Source organism: Plectropomus leopardus, chromosome 24 (genome assembly GCF_026936395.1).
Source record: "Plectropomus leopardus strain MGB_pleo_1.0 chromosome 24, ASM2693639v1, whole genome shotgun sequence".
NCBI classification, from domain to species: Eukaryota; Metazoa; Chordata; class Actinopteri; order Perciformes; family Serranidae; genus Plectropomus; species Plectropomus leopardus.
Genome location: NC_142199.1, coordinates 5018157 through 5042760, shown reverse-complemented (window position 1 = coordinate 5042760; position 24604 = coordinate 5018157). Strand labels below are relative to the sequence as shown.

The 24604-nt window shown below is 38.0% G+C and overlaps 2 protein-coding genes across 3 annotated transcripts; one reads left to right on the top strand and one right to left on the bottom strand.

The window, feature by feature from the left end:
• The first annotated feature begins 1395 nt into the window (after nt 1-1395).
• zswim2 (zinc finger, SWIM-type containing 2) lies at nt 1396-24398 on the top strand. The gene is made up of 7 exons (XM_042512980.2): nt 1396-1889; nt 21502-21572; nt 22007-22047; nt 22284-22518; nt 22847-23052; nt 23706-23788; nt 24091-24398. Exons 1-7 carry the CDS (start codon nt 1860-1862, stop codon nt 24286-24288), a joined length of 864 nt encoding a protein of 287 aa, XP_042368914.2. The 5' UTR covers nt 1396-1859; the 3' UTR covers nt 24289-24398.
• Nucleotides 8762-18563, bottom strand: LOC121962719 (calcitonin gene-related peptide type 1 receptor-like). 2 transcript variants are annotated; one of them, XM_042512978.2, is made up of 13 exons: nt 18390-18563; nt 16585-16663; nt 15055-15205; nt 14852-14962; nt 14412-14524; nt 14240-14331; nt 14025-14151; nt 13783-13936; nt 13641-13701; nt 13471-13537; nt 13149-13367; nt 12091-12132; nt 8762-11853 (listed from the first exon to the last, which is right to left on the bottom strand). In XM_042512978.2, exons 2-13 carry the CDS (start codon nt 16633-16635, stop codon nt 11647-11649), a joined length of 1395 nt encoding a protein of 464 aa, XP_042368912.1. In that variant the 5' UTR covers nt 16636-16663; nt 18390-18563; the 3' UTR covers nt 8762-11646. The 2 variants fall into 2 exon arrangements, with proteins under 2 accessions (XP_042368912.1, XP_042368913.1); XM_042512979.2 differs by having other exon boundaries at nt 14852-14959.
• Nucleotides 24399-24604: the final 206 nt, after the last annotated feature.

Genomic DNA, 24604 nt, shown 5'->3' with positions numbered 1-24604 from the left:
AATCTGAGCTGCAAACTCGACAGTACAGGACTGATTTATACACTGAAATATAAACGCAGCACTTTTGTTTTATGCCCATTTTTCACAGGTTTAAGCTGAATATCTAGGACTTCTTTACGCACACAAAAAGATTATTTTTCACAAATGTTTGTCTCAAATTTTTGTTAGGAAGGTAATCCATCCATCCGACAGGTGTGGCATATAAACATGTTTACTGCGTTGTTACCACACAGGTGTGCCCAGGTTTCAGACGATCTTGCAGGTGAAGATGCTGAACGTGAAGGTCCTGAGCTTGTGTGGTGACACGTGATCGGTGGTTGGATGTACTGCCAAGTACAGTCTAACAACACTGGAGACAATATTTGCAAAATTAGAGACGTATAAGTCTTTTGAGCGCGTACAATTTCTTTTAGATCTTTATCTGAAAGCTGCGAAAAATGAGAGCAAAAACAAGAGCTTTGTTTAAATTTTTGTTCAGTGATTAAATACTGTTTGAAATTCAAATCCCAAAATTCCCTGATGCACCTTTACTGCATTTTTTCCTTGTGAAACCGTGATCAACATAATTTGTATTATGCTCCTTTAAGACCCTGTTCACAAATATCTAAACCTTTAAAATGTGAGCAAATTGACTCGATTTCTGTCAAAAATATGGAAAAAATGAAAGAAATTGCAAAAATGTGAGTAAAAAGTGACAAGAAAATTACATGAAAAGTAACAAACAACAAAATAACAAATAACAAGGGAGAAATATCATGAAAAACTATTTTAATTACACATTTAAATTAAGGTTACAGAAAAAATACTTTATAATTTGTTAATATTTATTAATTTATTTTAGCATTTCTTCTTTTTGTTCTTTTACCTTTCTTTTTTCCTAAATTCAGGACATTTTCTTTTTCAAAAATAATTTGTTGTTACATTGCTCATAGCCATCTTTCAATGTTTTTGGGAGAAATTAAGGGTTAAGAAGGCTTGCGTGGCTGAAAAATATTAATATTGTCATTGTTATTATTACAAAGGGACATGTGGGGGTGCTGGTTTACAGAGACAGCTTTCATTAGCCTCTCGCTCATCTCTGAGAGGAAGAAGTCATTTCTCATTTCCAGAGAAAATATATGAACCCAGAGGTCAAACTATCCTCTTTTTCTTCTTTTTATCTCCTCCTGCTCGCTTTCACGTGCACTTTAAAGTCTCTTTATGAGGCCGATGCAGTGAAACTCTATGAAAATCGAGTGTGCTCCACGTGATGTGTTTGTGCCTGCTTCACCCAAACGCTGCGAGTCTGCGACCCTGAGATGACTTGGCAGCGACGCCCAGATCCTGACTGGGGTGTCTCTTGTTTCGCTGAGGAGCCTCGATGAGATTTCCCAGCTACTCCTTTTCCTTCCTGTGGACCCTCCAACCCCACCTCACTGACGCCCCTCCAAAAACACTTAAAGAACTCTGGGAAAGGATCATGAGAAAGGATCCAACCGTTGGCCTAAATTATTCTCAGTGGCATGAAAAACAAAACACCACACAATTAAGGGAAAGTATTATGTTTTCTCTGTCAATAAGGTGATAAAGTTTGCTGGTTATAGTGGGAGAAAGAACACACAAACAGCCATTAATCACTGGTTCTGCGTGTAAAACTGCAGTGATTATTACTGTGCAGAATCAGAGGATTTTTAAGTGTTTCTACAGGCAAAGGTTTAAGCATTTTCTCAATTTACAAGCAGATTTCTGATTTTTTTGACTCTTTTTCCATGCGCATCCTTTTCAGCAGTGATGTGACAGTTACCTGCCTGCACACCTGACCTTCATTTCCTCCTTATCAAGCAGCCCTCACATGCAAGTCACAAGAACTCCCTGCAGGGATGCAGGTTTTTGTCAACACTGGGGGACACGTGAGTACATTTTGAGCATGAAGTGTTTGATTTCCTGCATTCTGGTTGGTTTTTATGCATGCATATGTGATTTTTCTGCATCAGTTTTTGTTGAAATGTCTTTAGCTTTGTCAAAATAGAAGTGCTGTGCTACTTTTATGTTATTACCAGGGGGGGTGTGTCTCCTGTCACCTCTAGAAATCTATGGCTCATTGACCTTCTTTCTATTTTTTCTGTACTGAGTGGTTTTCGTTCTCAGGATTAGGGGAGACTTGGATCAGTTGGCATTAAAAAAAACGATGTTAAGATATTCTAATCAACAAAATAATGTTTAAGATCTCATCTATAAATCAATATGTTTTAGTGTACACAAATGTTTTCTAAAATTCAGCAATTTGCGATTATAGCCCGATCCGGGGGTGGGGAGTGTTTGGCATATTGCTATAGTTACACAAAATGATGCAACCGATAGAAACAATTTAAACATTTAATTGAAAGAAATACCAGAAAATGTATTTTTAATACAATATGTGCCCACTCTAAAATTCAGCAGGATGACTGAGGATGACTACTGCCATTGACTATTTAAAAAAAAGAGGAAAAAAAGAAAAAATAATTAACAAACAACAGAAACACTTTTAAATGTTTAGTTTTCATTCATTTATGGTTAAATATCTAACTTTTTACATTCGTGTGTGGTTAAATTTCTACTGTTTACACTTGTGTCAGGTTAAATATCTAACTTTTTACATCAGTATCAGGCTGAATTTCAATCTTTTTATACTCATGTGCGGTTAAGTTCGTAATTTTTTATACTTGTGTCTGCGTGAATTTCTAACTTTCTACACTCAAGTTGAATTTGTAACTTTTTCTACTTGTGTCAGGTTGAATGTCTAAATTTTTACAACCCTATCAGGCTGAGTTGCAAACTTTTTTGCTTGTGTACAGTTGTATTTCTGACTTTGTGCAGTCAGGTTGAATTTCTCACTTTTTACATGAGTGTCTGCGTGAATTTCTAACTTTATACACACATGTGAGTTGAGTTTGTAACTTTTTACCCTGGTGTCAGGCTGAATTTCTAACTTTTGACATCCAGATCAGCTTAAATTTGTTACCTTTACTCTTGCGTCAGGTTGAATTTCTAACTTTTTGCCCTTGTTGTCATTATTCTGCTCCCTTCTGCTTGTCTTTTAAGCTCTTAAAATAGAGTTATAGTTAGAAGTGTTGCAGCTACAATTGGTTGTCACAAGTGCCACACGGGCTCACGTGTGACCCGTCTTAATGTCAACACTTCTCCAGAGTAGCTCATTATCTTGGTTGCTAATAGGACAATAAATTCTGTCTGAGAATCTTTTCGTTGTTGTTGAGCAGCAGTTAATACTCCTACAGTTAGTCCGATTGCATCTTCAGAAGCTGGACAACTATGAAAATACAGTGTGGGTGTCTGGGGTGTTAAATACGGTTTTTCAATGTGTGATTTTCAGACTGTAATTTCATTGACAATCGGTAGATAATTTGATTTAAAAAAGGAAAAACTAAGAGCAAATTTACATCCACAAAATTCAAAGATTTGAAAGCTGCACCTCATGTAGGTGCCACTCTATTCACACACACACACACACACACACACACACACACACCCCTCCTCCACCGGCTGAGGTCGAAGCTGATCGGAAAGGAAATGGGCCGCTTTAACATCCCACCTTTTCCCAGATCCTGGGAGGAGCGTGTGTGTGGTGGCAGGGGAGAGAACAATGGCAGGAAACTGGGAGAGGAGCGAGGGAGTTCCTGTTGGCAGGACGATGGCTGAAGACGAGAGCGGCGACGCGCCTCGTACAAGTGGACACTGGCCCGCCGCCCTATGCTGTCGGAACTGGGCTCTTTAAAACCGTAATAAGCTTATTGTTTGAGATGTTTTGAAGAGTTTGATTTCCAAACGTCTGACGTTTGAAGGGCGGGATGTCTTCGATGATGTGATGCTAAAAAAATGGAGATCAAGAACAAAATGCTTACAAAGCAGATAACCTTCATCGTTGTTCTCTGTGGTTGATGGCTGATGGGAGATTGTTGCCTTGAGGGCTTTCTGCCAGAAAGGGAAATCTTGGTTAAGGGTTAGGCGGGAAAAATGTAGTTTGTGTTAAAATGTGCAGGTTGTTGCAGGCGGTAAGGTCACTTTCATACCTGTAGTTCATATTGTTGTCTAGTTCTGGTCCATTTTTGTTGGCTTTTATAAATTTGGGCTGCAATAGGGATTTATCTGCTGATTATTTTCCCCGTTCATCGGTTAATATCAAAAATTGTTAAAAAAATAAATAAATAAAATCACATTTCCCAGTGGCGTCGTCCCAAATCCAAACACTATGATACATTTACTGCGTCGTCGACTTTACACACAAAAGGCTAACCCTGGCATCATTTTTGTAATGACCGCAAGAATGCGTGAAAAATCAAGTCTTCATGAAGCTTAACACAGTGTGAGTATCTGATGTACAAATGGTCATTTGGAGGCTGAAGTATTCTTTTAACCCTTTAAACCTGGACCAACATCAGTTTTGCATTTTATTTATTTATTTATTTTTTGTACTCAAATGCCTTTCACAAGCATTTAAACCTTTGGAATTTGGGCAAGTTTATTGACTTGATTTCTTAAAAACATGGGAAAATAGGCTAGGAATGTTAAAAACTTGCGAAAATATTAAAAGGTTAAAAAAAAAATGACCTGAAAAATTTTACTAAGGTAAAATATCAATAACACTCTTTTTATAATCAATATGATTATATATTTAAAATTAGGTAATGGGGAAAACTTTTTTACATTTTTTTCTAATTTTTTGTAATTTCTTGTTAAGTTGCATGCTTATTGCCATCTTTCCATGGTTTTGAAAGACATCAAGACAGTTTTTTTAAAGGGTTTAATGCTGATATCTGCAAACATAGTCAGGGTTCTAACAAAATAAAGCTAAAACGAGAAATTTAAAGCATATTTTTATCTCTGATAAAGTACATATCAGGCAGTTTTGAGGCTGTTGCAGCTGAGATTAAAAGGTGATGACATCTATGGAGTCCCACAGCTGCAAAGAACAAAAAAAAAAAGTAGGAGTACTACACCCCTGGCTCAGACTCTGGAAATGAACTCTCCACATGATGTATTCACACTTTTGATCATGACGTCCCTCCAGAAACACCAAAGCGGCGAGGCTACCACACAACCGAGTGTTGACATCACTCGGCGATGAGCCGCTCAGATACTTCATGACCCTGCAGCAGCAGCGGTCTGAAAAGAGGCCGTGCAGCGAGCGGCAGACTTCCTGCGGTCCCACCCAGACCCGGGTCACATCCATCCAGCCGGGCCACATTGCTCACCCCAACCCCTGTACTGTACGCCCTCCACACCCTCGAGCGCAGCCAAGAACTCATTCCATTGTTCTCAAGAGTGCGACATCCCCACGCACAAGTGGTCCGATCACGTTGCGAGCCAGATGTGTGTGTGGTATGCGTGCATGTGTGTGTGTGTGTGTGTGACAGTGTGTGGCAGTGTGGTTTAACCAGATATTTCTACGCACAGCTTGTAATGAAGTTTGATTACTGGAAATGTCTGCAGCTTATTGTTTCAAGTTTGAGTCAGTCTTTCTTAAAGAGAATTGGCTCATGAGTATTTTCGGCTGTGTTTCCAGTTAAAGACTGCAGTGCTAAAGATGTTTGTTGGCTTTCATTTTCTGTGGTCATCTAATGGTTGTGTTCGCGTCTACTTTTTTCTTTTTTTACTCTTCGCATTCCTAACATTCCACTTTCGCTGTAGCTGGGAAGATAATCATATCGTGAACATAAAAGTTTTCCAAGGATGCACTCGCATTCATGACAAACGGGAAACTCCTTCTCAAAGGAAGAAAAAATCAAAGTTGTCAGAGCTCCAGTTTCCTGCACGTTGTTTTGTAATATGAACATGATACGTAAATATGCATGAGTTGGCTTAGAGGAATTAATGAATGATAACAGCTAGCATATCCAAATTTGTACAGTGACAAAGTTTTAAATACATGTCTATGAGCTGATGTTGTGTATCGGGAGCAAAACAACTCCCATAGCAGACAACTGTAAGAGACAAACAAACAACAAAACCTTGTGTTTTTTGGTGAGGCCTCAGTTATATTTTCAGCCGTGATTATAGCACCAAAATTGTTTTTTAGCAAGTAATTGCTGCATTTTAGCAGGATTTTGTGGCATTTTCATTTATGATGGTGGTGCCAATATTGGGTGTTTTTTTTGCTGAGAATTTTGGCATTTTAAGCCGCATCTGTGCCACCAAAAGTGGGTGCTTTTTAGCAAAACATCCATGGCATTTTAGCTGTGATTGTTGTACTGAATATGGATATTTTTAGCAAGATGTTGGGGCTTTTCTAGCAACTCTTGTGACACCACAACTGGGTGTTTTTGGCAAGATGTTGGGGCATTTCCAGCCTCGATTGTGGCACCAAAACTGGGTGTTTCTTTCATGAGACACACTGCAACATTTCCAGATGCAATTGTGTTACTTAAACTGTTCTTTTAGCAAGACATTTCTGCATTTCTAGCTGTGACTGTGTCGCCAAAATGGTGTTGTTTAGAAAGACATTTCTACTGTCAGTCATGACTGTGCAACCCAAAGCGGGTGCTTTTTAGTGAGACATCCTGGCATTTCCAGTTGTAGTTTTGGCAATAAAATTCAGTGTTTTGTAGTGGGACATTATTGCATTACCAATTGTGATTGGTAAAACTGTTTTTAGTGAGTCATTCAAGACATTTTTAGCTACAAGTGAGGCATCAAAACTGGATGTTTTTAGCGAGATATTAGCATCATTTCTAGCTGTGACTGTGGCAACAAAACCAGGCCTTTATTAACAAGACATTGCAGCATTTCCAATTGTTATTGTGGCACTAAAAGTACGAGTTGTTGCTTCATTCCTCTCTTTAGTTGTGGCACCAAAACCGGATGTATATAGTGAGACGGTGGGGGCATTTCTAGCTACGATAAAAAAACTGGGTACTTGTTTTATTTATTTTTTGGGCATTTTTGCCTTTAGTTGATAGACAGCACAAGTGTGAAAGGGGAAGAGAGAGACTGGGTTACATGCAGCAAAGGGCCGAGGCCGGAATCAAACCCACGGCTGCTGTGGCGACGATACTGCCTCCATATATGGGGTGCCCACCTTATCCACTGAGCCACCAGGTGCCCCAGAATTGGGTACTTGTTTAACAAGATATCCGGGCATTTCCAGCCATGATTGTGCCACCCAAGGCATGTATTTCAAACCAAAAAATTATATTTCCCTCTCTCTAGTCAAGTGTTTTTTGTACCTAAATCCAAGCAGCTAACCACAGCGTCTTTGAAACAGAAAAAAAAAATCAAAGAGGGAACATCTCTGTTACAGATAATAATATGCTGATGGAGAAATGCACAATGCCAACATTTATTTTGGCAATTTGGCAGATGATAAAGCAAGCAAGTATTGTGTTTGGGCTTTCTGTAGACTTTTCGGTTACTGATGCATGGAAGAGGTTAACAGGAAGTTGTTAAATTTAAGATTACTTAAAAAAACAGTAGTTCTTTCTCCCTAAATGTAGATTTAGGTTTGTATTCATGAGTACCATTAGTGTTTTTCGACCTCGGCCTGCTGCTTTCTAATATTTGTCACTTAATTATCACTGTCTCATAAGTATTTGTCTGCTAAAACTGAAGCATTTATTTGTTGCTGCTGTTGGGATAATGAGGTCCTCTGGAATGTAACGAGTTCGAATGAAATATTGAGTCACTGTGTGTTACGTCAGTTTGTCATGGTCCGTTCTCACTCAGGGGAAATTAGTCCAGATTAGTGCGTCAGTCGAATTAAAGTTAAATGTGACCACGGCAATATGGAGCAGATTTATGTGCTTGTTTTCTGAAACTTTTCTGCAGCTTCATTTGCAGGCCTGTCACCATGCAGGAGCGCACATGTGCAGCATATTATGTCTCCATTCAGTAATGTCCTGTGGAAATGTCCCTGACAAATACCCAGAACTGCTACCAACTGGAAATCCATACAAAACATCGGCTAAATGCCTCAAGTTTAAGTGGAAGCGTGCGGAAGTAAAGGCAGTAAACAAGTGTTAGTCATGAGACCGAGGAAGTGTTTGCTACCAGCACACAAGAGGGGACAGATCAAGAGTTCAATGGCAATGTATTCTTAGAAACAGGAAGCCTGCAATACGTCCCGCGGTCTGATTTCCACTGAGGTAAATAAAGGGAGTCGGGACTGGTGTTGTGATCAGTAAACAACGAAAACATCATTACTTTCACATGTGCAAGCTTCGAGTTTTTTTTAATCTTTTAAAGGAAATGTGTGCCATCAGAAACCACACAGGATCTCTTTTGATGCGACAGGATGCAAGTCGATGTTGTAAAAACGGCAGATGTTTAGTGTCGTGCACAAAATCACTTGATGCCCCTTGAAATATCCAAACAATCCCTCGTGCGCTGAGGTCACGAAAGGTGTGCAAGTAGCTTGTAAATATCCCTTGCAATGACAAATCGCCACATGCTTCTGATCGCCATGTGTTTGCAGGCAGATGAAAAGAAAAGTTAAGTGCTTTTGCAGTGTCTCTGTTCTGAATTTGATGAATGATGCTCTGCAAGGATGGATATAGCACTTTTCCTCTGGGGTTTCCTAATTGCACCTGGTCGCATATACATTTCTGGATGAGGAACAGACAGCGACACACCCTGCTTTGTCTGGAAACAATATTTGCTTCAGTGGGAAACGTTTTCTAAGGTCAGACGAGGAAATCCCACCCTTAATTACATGTGGGAAAGAAAAAAACAAATATTTACAGTAAAAGAGACACTGAGAAAAGAAACAAAACACTTTCTTTTAACTGAATCTCAGTTTAAAACAGCTTCTTTTTATTTACAACATTCTTACCTAAGTATGAACCATTATTTACTGACAAAACTATGTTACAAAATTGAAAATGAGATTCAGACTGTGGCTAAAATCTTGTGTAACACTTCTGACGTGGGAAAACACACATCTGTGTTTTATATTTTACCACCAAGGCATTCTTGACGTTAGAAAACCTGTCTGTGATTAACTGTTCTCACATCCCTCTCACACCGTGTGTATATTTATCTTTCTATTATAGCCCATGTTAACAGCAATACTATTATTAATTAAGCTAGACTGATCCTTTTAACGAGGTTTATTCAAAAGAGCTTTAGCCTTCAACATTTAGAGCGTTTATGGCAGCAAGCATGCTTTGTTTACCCTTCAAACCCTCTCACAAGCTAATTAACCCTTTAAAGGTAAATCAGTTTGATCCTCCCTGGAAGAATTTGATTTATCGATCAAAGAAATGAATGCCACCTTTCAGACATTAGAGCCTAAACAATGCAATACATATATTTCCAGTGTAACATATAATAAATATCTAACTGTGCACGTCAAGAAACTGTATTAAGGGTTTCTTTTGTAGCAAAATACAATAGCTAAAGATAAAGGTATTGTTGATACCTGTGACATTTATATATTTCTTTCTCCTATCACCCCAAATCAGTTCAGAAATCACAGTAGAGGTCTTGTAAATTATTATGGTACTCATATGGCAGAAATATTCGGTGATTCTAACAGAAAAAGAAATAGTTGAAAATTTCTACGCAGATTTACTTAAGTGCTGTACAGCTAACACTTCAACATTTGGCAAATAATGCTTGCGGATAGTTCTGCTCCCATTTCATGTCTTTATGCTAAAGCTCTTGGCTGCAGCTTCATACTGAACGGACAAACATGAGCGTGGTAATAAGTGTATTTCCTGTTTTTTAAGGCTGAAACCAGCAGCTTTTTGTGTATCAGGAAAGTTATCTCTCATAGAGATGACAGGTTTTATCTTATCAGTGAATCAACATAACTCAGTTCCTGCTGAATCTGTTTCCTTGACACCAAAATCTCAAGAGAACGAATTAAAAAAAAAAAACTACATTTAACAACTGTATACTTGGCTATATGAACCTGCTGCAGTCTGTGGACTTTTAAAAGTGTAACGTCAGTAATACAATAATGTGTTAGCTGGAAAAAATATACAAAGTACAGTAAAGGCTGCATATTTGTGCCTTGATATATGTCACATTCATATACAAATATATGTACAAATTAATGCAATTTTCAGTCATATTTCCTCAGTCACAACTTCACAATCATCTCTCCAGCATTTTGGAATAATTAGACCTGAAGCAAGAAAAAAAACAATGAGCCAAAGGAGCATTAACTTAAAAGATACTGTAAGACAATGAAAGCTTATCTTTCTGAAGTAATCCAACCTATGGGACCACATAGGTCATTTGTTCCTACCATCTAATATAACCCACAGGAGCGTTCCTTTAATTAATGCCCTACCAGGACAGCAGATCCGACATGTGTCCTCATACCTAAATTACAGGATAAGTCGTACATCACATATAATGGTCTATATAAAAGTGCAAACCTGGTTAGGTTTAGGCAACAAAACTTGGTTAAGTTAGACATACATAACTTAAGTTAAATATGCAAGTTGACTAACATTACGTACTTAACAAAAGTTAGGTACATTATGTTTGTGACATAACTTAGTTAAGTACATTAAATTAACCTGCGGACCGGTATGAGTGTTGTTGTATTCATTTCCATAACAATGCGCTGAATTAAAATTAGTGAACGCTGACTTTTGTTTTCACACGGGACACAAACAGTAATCTCCTGGGTCAAAGTCCTGTCTTTGTTTGACCAATTTGACCTCCTGACTTTCTCCTTTGCTCCTGTCATAATCACTACAGCCACCAAACACCCAACAATAAACAGAAATATGGGCCTTGACTGCTTGTACAAATGACCTATGGGGCTGTTTCTGACAATATTTAGTTGTGAATCTCCTTATTTCCTTTTAACTTATCTAAAGAATATTAAAACTTAAATAGAAAACTCTCCTCACCCTATATTCTAAGCTGGATGCCTTTAATTCAAAGGCAGTTAAAGCACGGTTGACATTTAGCTAAGAAAGCTAGCAGTTTAATACTTCATATTTCTGTGTTTTTGAACGTTTTTCTACATTAGCATGTGCGGTTCCTTATGGTACTAACAACAGAAATCATAGTACTTCATTCTTTTGCACTCTTTAAGATATACAGTTTGCCTTCATTGCTATTAATGCTTGCCATCTGGCTAACTCTTGCAACTCTGCACATTGATACTTGCGTTATAGGTGGGATTATTTCTGTCTCCAAAGATCTATGTGCCTTTAACTGAAACCTGAAATGCTTTTCAGACTTGGTTCCACATGGTCTTTGTGTTTATCCTTTCCAAAACACTCTCTCCAATAACAACCCATTTTTTAATTGCATTAATATGCTCAAAATGCCCAGAAAAAAAACACTCTATTTGCAAGACTGCCAGCTCAGCAGAGCAGTTTCTTCTTCAGCTCTTCGAGTTTATTCCATACGAACAAAAAAAGCATTAATTCCTTGTGTTAATGCTTTGGTTCATGGGCTCTTCCTTATATCCGGCAGGAGCCCCTTCGAATATTCGCATGATGTAAATGATGATGAAGAAACGGCGTCTTTGGTCTTAAGCTCCTTCTATTTTGCTGATGTTTATTTTAAAAAAGTCTTAAAAAGTAAAATATACGAATGTTTTTGGCTAGAAGATGGAAAAACGTTTGTACTCAGTTGCCTTGAACAGTGGTAAAACTCCATGAAGACGTCAATCTTCGTAGCATTTTTAAAGAAATAGTGCCAGCTTCACACGAAAGGGCTTTCCGATCTGAATATATCCGAGTAGCTCTTGCCGTTCATGTGCTCGGTGTGGCTTTCGATGCTGTAGCAGCGGTGGACCTCTGTGAGGGATGATGCCACGTAGGAAGCGGAGCGGAAGAAGTCAGCATTGGCAAATGTGCCGGCAAACTGCATCCTTTGTTGATTCCAGTGTCTTCGCAGAACGCTCTGGACCTGCAAGAAAAGACAAAACGATAATGAATGAAGTGCAACAAAGATTGCATTGTTTATATTTTATGTTATTTTTGAGCAAACTGCAATGAAGAGACATCTTTAGTGAATTTTTGATGCTCTTGTATCAATTTTTTAAGCTGTCCGTCCCAGGCCGTAGCCACCATTGGGTCACTGTGGTGACCTCTTGTGAGATGTTGTGATGCAGTATTAATACGCTGAATTGAGCTCATTACTCACCTCCCCATTGAAGAAGCAGAATATTGTAGAAACCAGGAGACCCTGCACAAGAAAAAAAGAAAAAGATCTTGAGAAAAATGCACAAGATAGTAATTCCCTTAAGCTCAAACAGCTGCTGACAGTGTCACATGATCATGCTCTAATTGTAGAAATATTTGTAAATTAAACCACAAAATCATTGAGGATATAACTATTGGACGGTTCTGCAACAACTTTGCGCCCACAGACGAGCTTATTATATCATGTACCAGACATGTTTACTGGGAAAATGCAAATTTGGCTCTTATTATGTCTTTGAGGTGGAAAATCTTTGGTAGATCATACAGCTCAAAAACATGGGTCGATTATCGGACAATGAGCTGCTGAGCACAGATATGCAAAAGGCACTTTTTTATTCTGTTTTGTTTTTTTGTTGGGGTTTCTTTTATTTATTTTTTTTGCTGTTTTGCTGTTTTGTGTCTCTTTATGGTCATTTGGTGTCATCTTGAGGCTGTCATATTTGTCTCTTCAAGGTCATTTAGTGGCTTTTTGGTTGTTTTATGTCTTTTTAAAATCCATTTGTGTCTCTTTATAATAATTTGAGGTCATCTTGAATCTTTTTGAATTCATTTTGCGTCTTTTTTGGTTGTTTTGTGTCCCTTTGTAGTTCATTTGTGTCTCCTTGTGGTTGTCTTGTGTCACTTTTTAGCAATTTTGTGTCTTTTTAAGGTAATTTCATATTGTTTTGAAGTCATTTAGTGTCTTTTTAGGACATTTAGTGTCTTCATTTGGTGTTGTCTTGAGGTTGAATTGCTTCTTTTTGAAGTAATTTTCTGTCTCTTTGAGGTTATTTAGTGTCTTTTTGGTCGTTTTGTGTTTCTTTATCGTTGATTTGCCCCTATTTGTAGTAAATTCATGTCTCTTTGCAGTTTCTTTGCATCCCCTTGCGGTCATTTTGAGTCTCTTTCTGGTCAGTAGTGTTAATCTGCAAGACATTTTGCAAGTGAAGGCCAGAGGGGCCTGTCCCCTAATAAGCCTGCTCAGTAATGCACCTATGTTTGAAACACATATGCACTGACCTGATAGTGCATGAGGATCTCCATAACGTACAAGTAGATCTCAAAGACCCAGTGATCCTGGGGCTTGTAGGGAAGCAGGACAAACTGGATGCCGAGCAGAGGGATGAGGATGAGTGTGGCTCTCACGGCTCTCATGTAGAGACTGGACTCGGCCTGGTGCGTCACTCTCAGCTTGGTGATGAGAACCCGAACGATGTTAAGCAGGAAGAAGAGATTCACCTGGAATCAAAGAGTCAAAAAATGGAAATTCAGCTTTTGTATGACACAGTTACAATTGTTTTTATCTAAAGGCAAAAGTCACATAGGGGGGCTCAGTGTTTACCACCAAAGCGGCGCAGATGGGGCCGTGGATAATGTACAGCAAGGACGTATCTGAGCTGACCCAACATCTGTGAATGCATAAATCAGATCATCGTATGATACAGTATGAAAGCATGCAACCTAAGTAGAGTGATATCTTTTGAAATCGTCACAATGATAAAGCAGACTCACTTGTCGTTGTAGTAGCAGTGGCGTGCTATTGAGTGTATCACCGCTGGCACAAGTGGAAAACCTGCAAAACCAAATTAGAGCTGTTTTTGATATTTGAGTGTAATGTTGTGTGAATATGGTGAAATATTAGATCTTTACGTACCCCAGCCGAGCAGATAATACCACATGAGATGTTGTTTTTCTGCAAACACTGCCACAACAATCAGAGTGTGCAGGTAGATGCCTTCGCAGAGCATCCAGAAGTAGTTACAGCTCAGCAGATATAGGTGGATGAACATGAGCAGCTTACAACTCGCCTAATTTTTAGAAAAAATAATATGAGCGTCAGGTCTTTACTGAACATTAAAATGTAAAGCCATATGTGCAAAAGGTCAGATCACTTACAGAATCGTTGTATGTGTGTCCCTGTTTCTTTACCACTGTTGTAAGCCAGACGACGGTGATGATGGAGTTCAGCACGAATGAGAGGAAGAGGTTTTTGTGGAGGGTTATTCTCTGGCAGCTTAGACTCCTGAGGGCAGCCAAGGAGGAGATGCATGTTAGACTCATATTTATTAGTTTGGCCCAGCTTGAGATTAAGAAAGTTTTTCAACACTTACTTAAAATGGAAGAATATTGCTAATGATATGAGCAGTGACACCAGCGACAGGCCGTGACCAATCATGACCAAGTAGAAGTGAGTCATTGCCGCCTGCAAGACAACAAAATGAATGCAAGTTCACAATCAAAGCTGCTTTATAGCTTTTTTAAGTTGTCTGTATTTGTCCTTACTGTCCCGTGATGAGTCGTGTTGGCCTGGCAGTTTGTAAAATTTGTCCATGTCCTGTTGCTCTCTGGGTGGCGTCCCCACTCGCCCGTCTCTGAGCACACTTTGGATGCCATAGCTGTTTACAAATTTGCAACCAAAGTTAAGCATTGCGCTTTGGATATGAACCAATAACTTACAGCACCATTTCATGAGCTGAGTAGAGGAGAACTTTTGAAATAGTTCTCCGTCCAGGTTTTATGCTGTTTTTTGTGCTGGATAATCAATGTAATGTAGCATGGTGACACTTTCTACCATTAATGATCAGAAGTGATTACTTTTACATAAGTTTACCTCATTATGTAAAACTTATTTGAACACCTGACATTGTAACCTTAGTAATATAATAGAAAATTAGGCAAAGCATTTGTTTGACATTGAATTGACATTAAATTTAGAAATTTACCATGAGGATCAAAATCCTTAAAGTAGTCTGGACAGCTCTGCTCTGTTGATCCAGGTTCAGTTTCCTCCCAGCACAGCCACCCATCCCATGTTGCGTTGCACACTGGCCCTGCTGACAACAAAGCAACCAAGGTGATATGTTAGAGCAATTTAATATTTAAAAAATAGGTGCATCCAAAAGGCTTTCTGGGATCATATTCTCACCTATTGTTTTTGTTTTGCGGTGCGATTCTTTAATAATCCTCTGGAAACATTCATACTGAGCTGTGGCGATTTGATGCCGCGTCGACTGATGCTCGCCCCGATGGTTCAGATGCTCCTGGTAGTCATCTTCAGGGCTCGCCACCACCAGGAGCTTGAGAGAAATTATTGGAATTCAACATGCAAACACATGCAGATAAACAAATATACAAAAATTTGAGTGCAACTGTCAAGCAAGTGCCAACAAACCAGAATTTTCATCAACTGAATTTAGCTACAATACGCATCATTTTCATATAATTACAAAGTCACCATCTGTAGTTTATGTCTTCTGTGGTACTGGGAGAAATAAAATTGGTCTCGTGTTGCATTATGGGAAGTAAATTTGACCCATGTCAGGACCAAAAGGTGAATACATCTCAATCTCTGCTTCTTCGATTTTGGCCATTCTTTATTTTAATCTGTTTTTCATAAGTTGCTTGACTTTATGGAAGTGCAACATTAAATCATTTTGCATCTTTAGGTTGTTTTCTTACTCTTTTTAGTCATTCTGAGTCTCAATGTGATTGTTTTATGTCATTTTGTTGTCACTTAGGTCTCTTTGGGGTAATTGTGTGTCTCTCTTAGTTGTTTTGTGTCAATTTGTTGTCATTTTCTGTCTCTTTGTAGTCATTTTGTGTCTCTTTGAGTGGATTTTATGTAATTGTTTTGTGTCTCTTTGTTGTCATTCTTTGTCTACTTTAAATCTTTTTTGTAGTCCTTTGGATCTCCTTGGGGTATTCTGTGTCTCCTTGCGGTAATTGAATGTATTTGTGGTTGTTTTATGTCGTTTTGTAGTTATTTGGGTTATGTAGGTCTCTAATTTTGTGTCTTTTTGGTTGTTTTGTGTCTCTTTGTAATCATTCTGTGTCCCCTGTAGTTGTTTTATGTCTTCATTTGGGTCTCATTCAGGTAATCTAGGATCTCTTTGAGGTAATTTGTATGTCTTAGTTGTTTTGTGCTTCTTTTTGGTTGTTTTGTCCATTTTTGTGGTCATTTTGAGTCTCTGTCTAATTTGCACATGTTAATTTGTATAACATTTTGCAGGTAAAGGCTAAGGTGGCCCCTGGCAGTTTGGGCCTCTGGGCCTCTGTCCTGTAGGCCTGTTCAGTAATCTGTCCAAGAAAAAGTATTCAGCCAATCAAATAAATAGTTCTGAATGACAGGAGGGGGTTAAATGCTGTTTTTAGAAGCAAAGAACTTAAGTTGTGGTGAAAAATATTCTAAAAATAGATCATAGATTAAAAGATTATACACACATTGAGATCCAGGATCACATTTAATCTAATGTGCACAGCCAAAATACACGTACCAACAAAAATGAATGAATAAAAAATAGAATAACTAACAGAACTTGCTTCAAATTGGCATGCCTTATCTAAAAATAAACAATAACGCTGCAAAACCATACAAGAAGAGCATATGAAGGTGACATATTGAGTCAAAACTGCATATTTTAGGATAAAAACTGTACAGTTTACACACAACCGCTACCTTATTGAGGGCACAAAGGATCAGGAGATACATGAAGCCGTTTAAATCCATCTGCTCTGATCACCGTGGGCTTTATAATCTGTTTGTGTACAAGAAAATAATATCAGTGTTACAATATTTAAACAATGTGACATTCACTCTTTGCTTCGATCGTTTCAGTCCCATGTTTTTAATTTGTAAAAGGCAGGTTTCCCCTTTTGGATGTTAAGGTTACAGATGTGGCCTTTACTTCCTCTGTTCCCCACAGCTTCCTTCCTGCATGCTTATTATGCACGTTGAGCAAGTTTAACTAAGGTTTAGCCAAAAGACATTAATGTGACAAATAGAGAAAGAACATGTGCTGCAAACTCACTTATGTTACACAGTGTATACGCTTGAGAATACAACATAATATATATTGAACACAGGAATCACAACCAAGAAAAGATGGTGAAATACATAATAAATAGACAATAATAATTCTAATGGTGGTAAAAACATTAGCAGTATAGAGGTTTTGTCAGCACAATCAGTGATGATGCTGAATTTAACGATATTTTATAACTTTTGTTGTCTGAGAAAAATATCCCAATCACTTTTCATCTCACCTAGTTAAGAACTTAAATGGTCAATGGTTTAATTTTGGGGTGAAAAATGTGATTCAAAATGAGCTACATGCTCCTCGGCAACTGCTATTACTGTAAATATATATACTCAGAATACAGAGGGATTTTTTTAAAAATAAAAAGATGGACATCACTAATGAAAAAATGTGGAAACACTGGGATTAATTATTAAAAAGATTATATACTTAGGAACATGACTGTCCATTTTGACTTGTTCAAATTGTGACAATATAAAGAGAACCTTTTAATTTCAACTTTTTGTTAAATAATGTTTGTATTTTCCTATGTAGATTGGACTAAATATGTATGTCTATGTAAAGTGAATTTATATATAACCCATTTTTAATTGTATTTTGATATGTTATTGTTATTGGTAATTATTATTATTATTTTAGATTTATATATTTCCATGTTGTATCTTGATATTTTTATGTTTTCAAAGGGTTAATGTAACAAAAATGAAATATTTCTTTTTTTTTGTAATAGATTCAGGTATATACTGTATTATTTACCTATGCCCAGCTTTACAAATTTACTTTCAACCACAAAATCTTTCCACTCGGTCCTTCACTCTCGTCAGGCTACAGCATGAGAGTGACACTTTTCAGTTAATAATACTGTCAGAGCAAAACAAACTATTAATTTCCAACTTCCTGGCTGAAAATTCAGGAAATATCTGTCCATTTATATGATTAATTTATTCGTGAACACACCCAAAAACTCTCTTAAAGCCAACAAAGACACATAATAACTCAAAATGACAATATCCTTTTATTGTCCACAATGATTTACAATCTGATCCATGACTTTATTAGGTCTTAATCCCATTATATAACACTAATATATTGTGTTTAAATGTCAGAAACAGTCATGCAAAGAGAGATTCATTCGTTTGCTATACACTAAATAGTCTTCTATCATCTCTCTTCATGTGTTTTGAAGTATAAATGAATTTGTTCTCTGTTTAATACTCATGTAGAGAAAATAAACTGATCTTTTAAGGGCTAAAAGCATCTTTACGCCTTCCCCACCATATCTGTTTTCAATGTGCACCACATCAGATAGGCTTTGAGATAACGTTTCTATTTCAATGTGACATTTGAAAATAAACGTTTGTCCCGCTTTCAGTATCATAACCAGTGTTTTAAGAGTAATCCAGGTCTACATGCTGAAACATTACAACTATTAAAAGAAACTTACCCTTTCAGGAGCAGAAAATGATAACAATGCAATGTTTGCCACTTCTTCAAGGGTAATCCTTCAGTCTGATAGTTTGCCTTTGCAGGAAAAGGCAAAATGTTACAGGAGTATTCCCTCAGCGTGTGTTTCGCAGCAGAGTCAGAGGCAACACTGAGCTGTCCTGATAAAAACTGACTGGGGCTAGGGATGACATCACATGCTGGAGGGACATCCCTACACTGTAATGGGTACTACGAAGCGCTGATATGATTGATAGCCATTAACGTGCATCATTTTCATTGTGTATGACGTAAATATGTCCTGGCTGTACGTCATGATGAATGCTTTATCGCACAGAGTGGAATTTCTTTCTTCATGTGCCTGCAAAGGTCTTGCGTATTTATAAATAGGTCTGTTTTGTATTTATGGCTGTTAAAATCAAAAATTATATTGCAAATTTTATTAACAGACATTGAAAAACTAGTAATAATCCTATTATGTCAACAAGTTGTAATTTTGTCTTTTTGTAATACCACTACTACTGCTACTACTACTACTACTAATAATAATAATAATACCTATTATTATTATTATTATTACTAGTCATGTTTTTTGTTTTTGTTAAATTTTTTTTATTTATTGTGTTTTGTTATTATTATTAATTGTTTTTGAACATTTTTATATTTTTTTTTTCTTCAAATTTCCACGAAAGAGTCCCAGACTTAAAAGATTACAATTGGGCTGTTAAATTTACAGAAAATATACAATATATGTAAATATATATATATATATATATATATATATATTTATTTAAAAGAAGAAAAAGATGTTTCACTAAGTTACTACTTTGAATGTGGAAGCAGAGAACTGAAAAAGGATTTCTATTCCTTTGCAACGGCGCCCTCTTCTGGACAGAGTGGGCCAGAGCCCTAACCAAAATAATGATGAAACTCAAGCTTCTACCAGCAGATGCCAATGTAGAGCGAACAGGTTTTGACGTATTTTTGTAGGCGATCTTTCTGGTTGGACTACAAAAATATGTCGCCCCTTCCCCACTCACGCACTTATGTCAATACACTGCACTAAACGGAAGTTGTGAATTGGCGGCCGGAAATTACCCCCTCAAAATGTTTGGCTCGAAAGGCGAACAAATCAGCGGGGTGGAAAATTATGGTTTTCCGTCTTAAAATGGGATAACGTGTGGCTGTTCGATAGCTAAGTAGACGGTAACAAGTTGAAATACATAAAGACTTCCGAGCTACTTCCGGGCACAGAAATATTTACGATTAAATTTGTCGAACTAATCGGGAAGACTAACGAGCTACCTGTGCAAGCTTACAAAGCCAAATTCAAGGTCTGCGAAAAGTTTGTGAGCGTGAAAATCATTTCACAAGTGTTGCTTTTCATGTACACAGTGGACAAATGCTCCGGTAAAAACTTTATTAATTAGGGATTGATCGTTATGCGTTTTGCTTGTGAGAATCGACATACTAATGGTTAACTAACAAGTTAACGGCAAATTGTGACATTTAAGTTGTTGCGGCCGCGATGTAGTTGGCGTTTAGCCTATTAACAGCTTTTTGCCTCTGGCGATTTCATTTATGCCTCAAAACTCATAAAAGTGGTGATGAAAAGTGCGTCACAAAGTTTATTTTAGTGATAATCGAAACCCATTCAAAAGTCCCATAAGGTTTTTTGACGTGGGATTAAGAGCCACACTAACTTCCTGGTTGGGCTACAAAATTCATCATCCCTTCACCATTCATGTCGACTAAACGGAAGTCGTGAATTGGCGGCCGGAAACTATACATTCAAAATATTTGATAAGGAAGGCGAACGCCAAATCAGCGGGGAGGAATACGACGCTTTTCTGTCTTATTAACTATTAAATTTGTCAAACTAATCGGGAAGACTAACAAAGCTACACGTGCAAGCTTACAAAGCCAAATTCAAGGTCTGCGAAAAGTTTGTGAGCTTGAAAATCATTTTACAAGTGTTGCTTTTCATGTACACAGTGGACAAATGCTCCGGTAAAAAAAAAACAAAAAAAAAAAAACATTATTAATTAGGGATTGATCGTTATGCGTTTTGCTTGTGAGAATCACCACACTAATGGTTAACTAACAAGTTAATGGAAAGTTGTGAAGTTTACGTTGTTGCGACCGCGATGTAGTTCGCGTATAACCTAATAACAACTTTTTTCCTATGGCGATCTAATTTATGCCTCAAAACTCATAAAAGTGGTGATGAAAAGTGCGTCACAAAGTTTATTTTAGTGATAATCGAAACCCATTCAAAAGTCCCATAAGGTTTTTTGACGTGGGATTAAGAGCGACACTAACTTCCTGGTTGGACTACAAAATGACGTCATCCCTTCACCACTCATGTCGATTCGCTGCACTAACCGGAAGTCGTGAATTGGCGGCCGGAAACTATACATCCAAAATGTTTGGCTCGAAAGGCGAACACCAAATCAGCGGGGAGGAATACGACGGTTTTCTGTCTTAAAACGGGGTAACGTGTGGCTGTTTGATAGCTAAGTAGACGGTAAAAAGTTGAAAACACAAAGACTTCCGAGCTACTTCCGGGCACAGAAATATTTAACCATTAAATTTGTCGAACTAATCGGGAAGACTAACGAGCTACCTGTGCAAGCTTACAAAGCCAAATTCAAGGTCTGCGAAAAGTTTGTGAGCTTGAAAATCATTTTACAAGTGTTTCTTTTCATGTACACAGTGGACAAATGCTCCGGTAAAACTTTATTGATTGGCGATTGATCGCGAAGCGTGTTTTATGTTAGATGCTAATGTTTAGCTAGCAAGTTAACGGCAAGTTAACCGATGTTTTGCTGTGTCAAAGTGGGACATTGTGTTGCTATGTGATAACTGAGGAGACAGTGAAAAAGTTAAAATACACAACGAGACCCGAGCTACTTCCAGGTACGGCAATATTTGTCGGTAGTCGTGAATTTATTACAGACAGCCATTAACTACCTGTCAGTCGGTACAACGCCAAATTCACCCTGTTTCTGGGTTCATGCAAAGAGCCTTTTTAAAAGTTTTGCTTTTCATGTACACGGTGAACAAAGGTTCCGATAAAAAACTTGTTTTGTTGTGTTTTTCGTATTTTCCAGGTGTTTTTGGGCGATCCACCAACATGCACTTTTCCTGTGTTCACCAGGGAGCAGCGCAAACACGTCTGCTGGTGTGTATAACACACACTAAAAGCTTAACACGCCTTAAGTTTTCAGCCGGTAATATTTCCTCAGATCTGTTGTGCAACATTAATAGTGTCATTGTATTTATCCATAACACCGGGGAGCTATAAAAACTATTCAAGATGATGTGGTCAAACAGTGTTTCTCAGATGGGGCAGTGGGTCTTAGATTTTAGCAACCACATTTGCTTTTTTTCAATGAACCCTGTTGACTTCAGAAAGAGGACAACAAACCGGAGGAGTTAGCCGAGCATGTGCGGTGAGTTAGCAGCATGTTAACGCACATTATGGATTACTATGGCGAGTAAAGAGGTCCATTCAGGTCGTTTCGGAGACATGCGGGTCCCTCTCAGGGGGGATAGTTAGGGGTGGGACCTAGCACTGCTAACTTTCAAGTTAACCTGTAGTCTCTATTGTTTCAGGGTTTTGCTGTGGAGCTTCAGACTACCCAGAAAACATGAATGTAAGTTTGTTTTGATAAATAGTTTTTTTTCAATGCAAAATAAACTTTTTAATTAAGCTACATTGTAAAATGCAATTCATTCTAAAGCTTTCTCATATGAGCATCGCAGTGCTGTGTTAATATGCTACACTAATAGACTATTTTATTCTATTGTTCGTAGGAATTTTGAAATAGCTGACCCACCCTTGTACAAGTGCTGCTGCTGATATGCCATGTTAAAAATAACTCTGCTCCAGATTCATTTCAGTGTGGACTTGGGGAGAGACGGATCTTGGAGGTGCTCCATGGTTTACAACAAACCAAAGAAAACCGGACGGAAAATGATCCCACTGCTGCTTCTGGGACCCCGAGCCAACCAGTCATGGACCAGGAGGCTGGAAGTGTCTGCCGGAAAGCGATCCAAGCCCAGGATGTGTGTCCCATCTGTCAGGAGGAGCTGCTGGAGAGAAAACAGCACATGTCTTTGTGCAGGTGTGTGGGCGGCTGTAGTTGGTCACAGTGTCACACTGTTATTGTTTCAGTCAAGTTTCAGGGTGATGTAAGATGTTCTAGTCAACTTTTGTTGCACTGCTGACCTGAACATGACCCCATAAAACCGTATCCGTCCCGCTACGGCACATCCAGCTGTTGACGTACAGATTGTGAAGTGGAAGCTATCAACAGATTTTCGGATGTTGTAAAATTAGTTTAAAATCTCCTGATACTCACAGAGAGGAACATTTCATTCATACACACAGATATTTTACGCTTTATTTGCAACATTTCCTGCTCTCTCACACGCCGTCCTTGTCTCCCACAGGTGCGGTTGTGGCACTAACTTCCACATCTGTCAGACAGGGACAGTGTCCTCTGTGCAGGGAGGACTTTCACTGTCTGAAATTACTCCAGGAGCGGGTGAAAAACGCAGCAAAGCTCTTGACTGCTGCAGAGAGAGAAAAGCCAGACAGACAGCTGGGACTTTTCTGTCACAGCTGCCCGGTCTGCTCTGTCACCGCAAATGTTTAGGTAAGCAAATATTCGTCCAATGTATATACCATGAGCAATATGAGTACTGTACATTGAGCATTTTTCAGTGTGGTGCTTAGCATACAGTGGTGGATTTTAAAGGAAAACTTCACCCCCCCTCCTCCACATTTAAACAGATGTAAATGCACCTGAGTAAGCTGGGGAACTAATTTTCCATTTATAGTCCTTTGCCTGATGTTATCAGGCATCCTAAAATAAAAAAAAAACATAAATATTATATGCCTTCCAAACCTGTGTGCATGTTTTCAATAAAAATGTTGCCTTTTACTTTTTCTTAAAACATTTTTGACTAATCGTTGCAGCTCCACCTTAAAAAAAAGTTTTGCTATTGTTAAACGTAGATCTCCATGACTTAGATGAATCAAGAATGTTGTCCGATTTTTGATTCTTTGTTCACTGTGGAAACGTACCAGAAAAACAAAGTTTTCTTCCTAAATTCAACATGACACAGGGTGAGTGACTGACAGAAATGGAATTGGAGAGTGATGTATTACTTTTAAGTGATTGTGTCTGATTTTTTTTAAATTGAACTTGACATTTTTTGAGTTTGCGATGCTGAACGATCCAGTAAACTGTACTGTCCTACTCATACGGTGCATGTTGTTCTGAATCCCTTTTGATATCTTCTTTAGATGTACCGTCTGCACCTACTTCTATCTGCGAGGACTGCTCAAAGAAGGGCTGCCATCCACAACATCCATTTGCTTCACGAACAGTAAGTTTTTTGGATTCAGCTTTGAAGTAATACTTGTACTGCATCAATGCCCACTTCAGACTTTAAGCATTACAAAATACAAGTCTTGATTAAAAAAACTGTCAGATAACACAGACTTTGTTGTAATACCACAAATTGCTGTATTATACTTTATATACTTAATAACACTGGCCCCTGTCAAGTGAATTCTTATATTTTTATTGGTTTTTTGAAAAAGCATTTTTGATAGTATAACTGACACAATAAGGCTGTAAATACATACACCTGAATAAAATAAAAAACTCTCACTAAATTTCAAACAGGAAAGGAGAGAAAAGTGGGAACTTGTGGAGGAGGACCTGAGTGATGAACCAAGTCTGACTGAAGTTCCTACAAAAAGCCAGAGCAAGCACAGTCCTGCTTCACTGCTTATTATTCCGCTGCTGCGTTGTCATTCAGTACTGGACCAAATAAAAAATATATACAGTTCTGTGCAGAAATCTTGTTTTGGAAAAGTTTGAATGAGGACATGATGTATGCATGTATTACTTAGTGTCTTTATGAAGATACAAAGAATACAAAGTACAATGTTTTAGACAGAAAAAAGTAAATAAAAAAAACAGCAAAAAAAGGCCTCTTCTGACTGAAGTCGATATTTCGTGTGAAACATGGAATCATACAACCATAACAAAAGGTAGCTCAAAAAGTCAATATTGAGCTTTGGACATTGGCTACCTGGTGTAAATACACCAGAAGATTAGTACTGTGAATCTCATAGTGTCTGCCTAAGAGAGGCCAAGACATGCTAAGTGGAAATGGAGGTCACAGTAAATATTT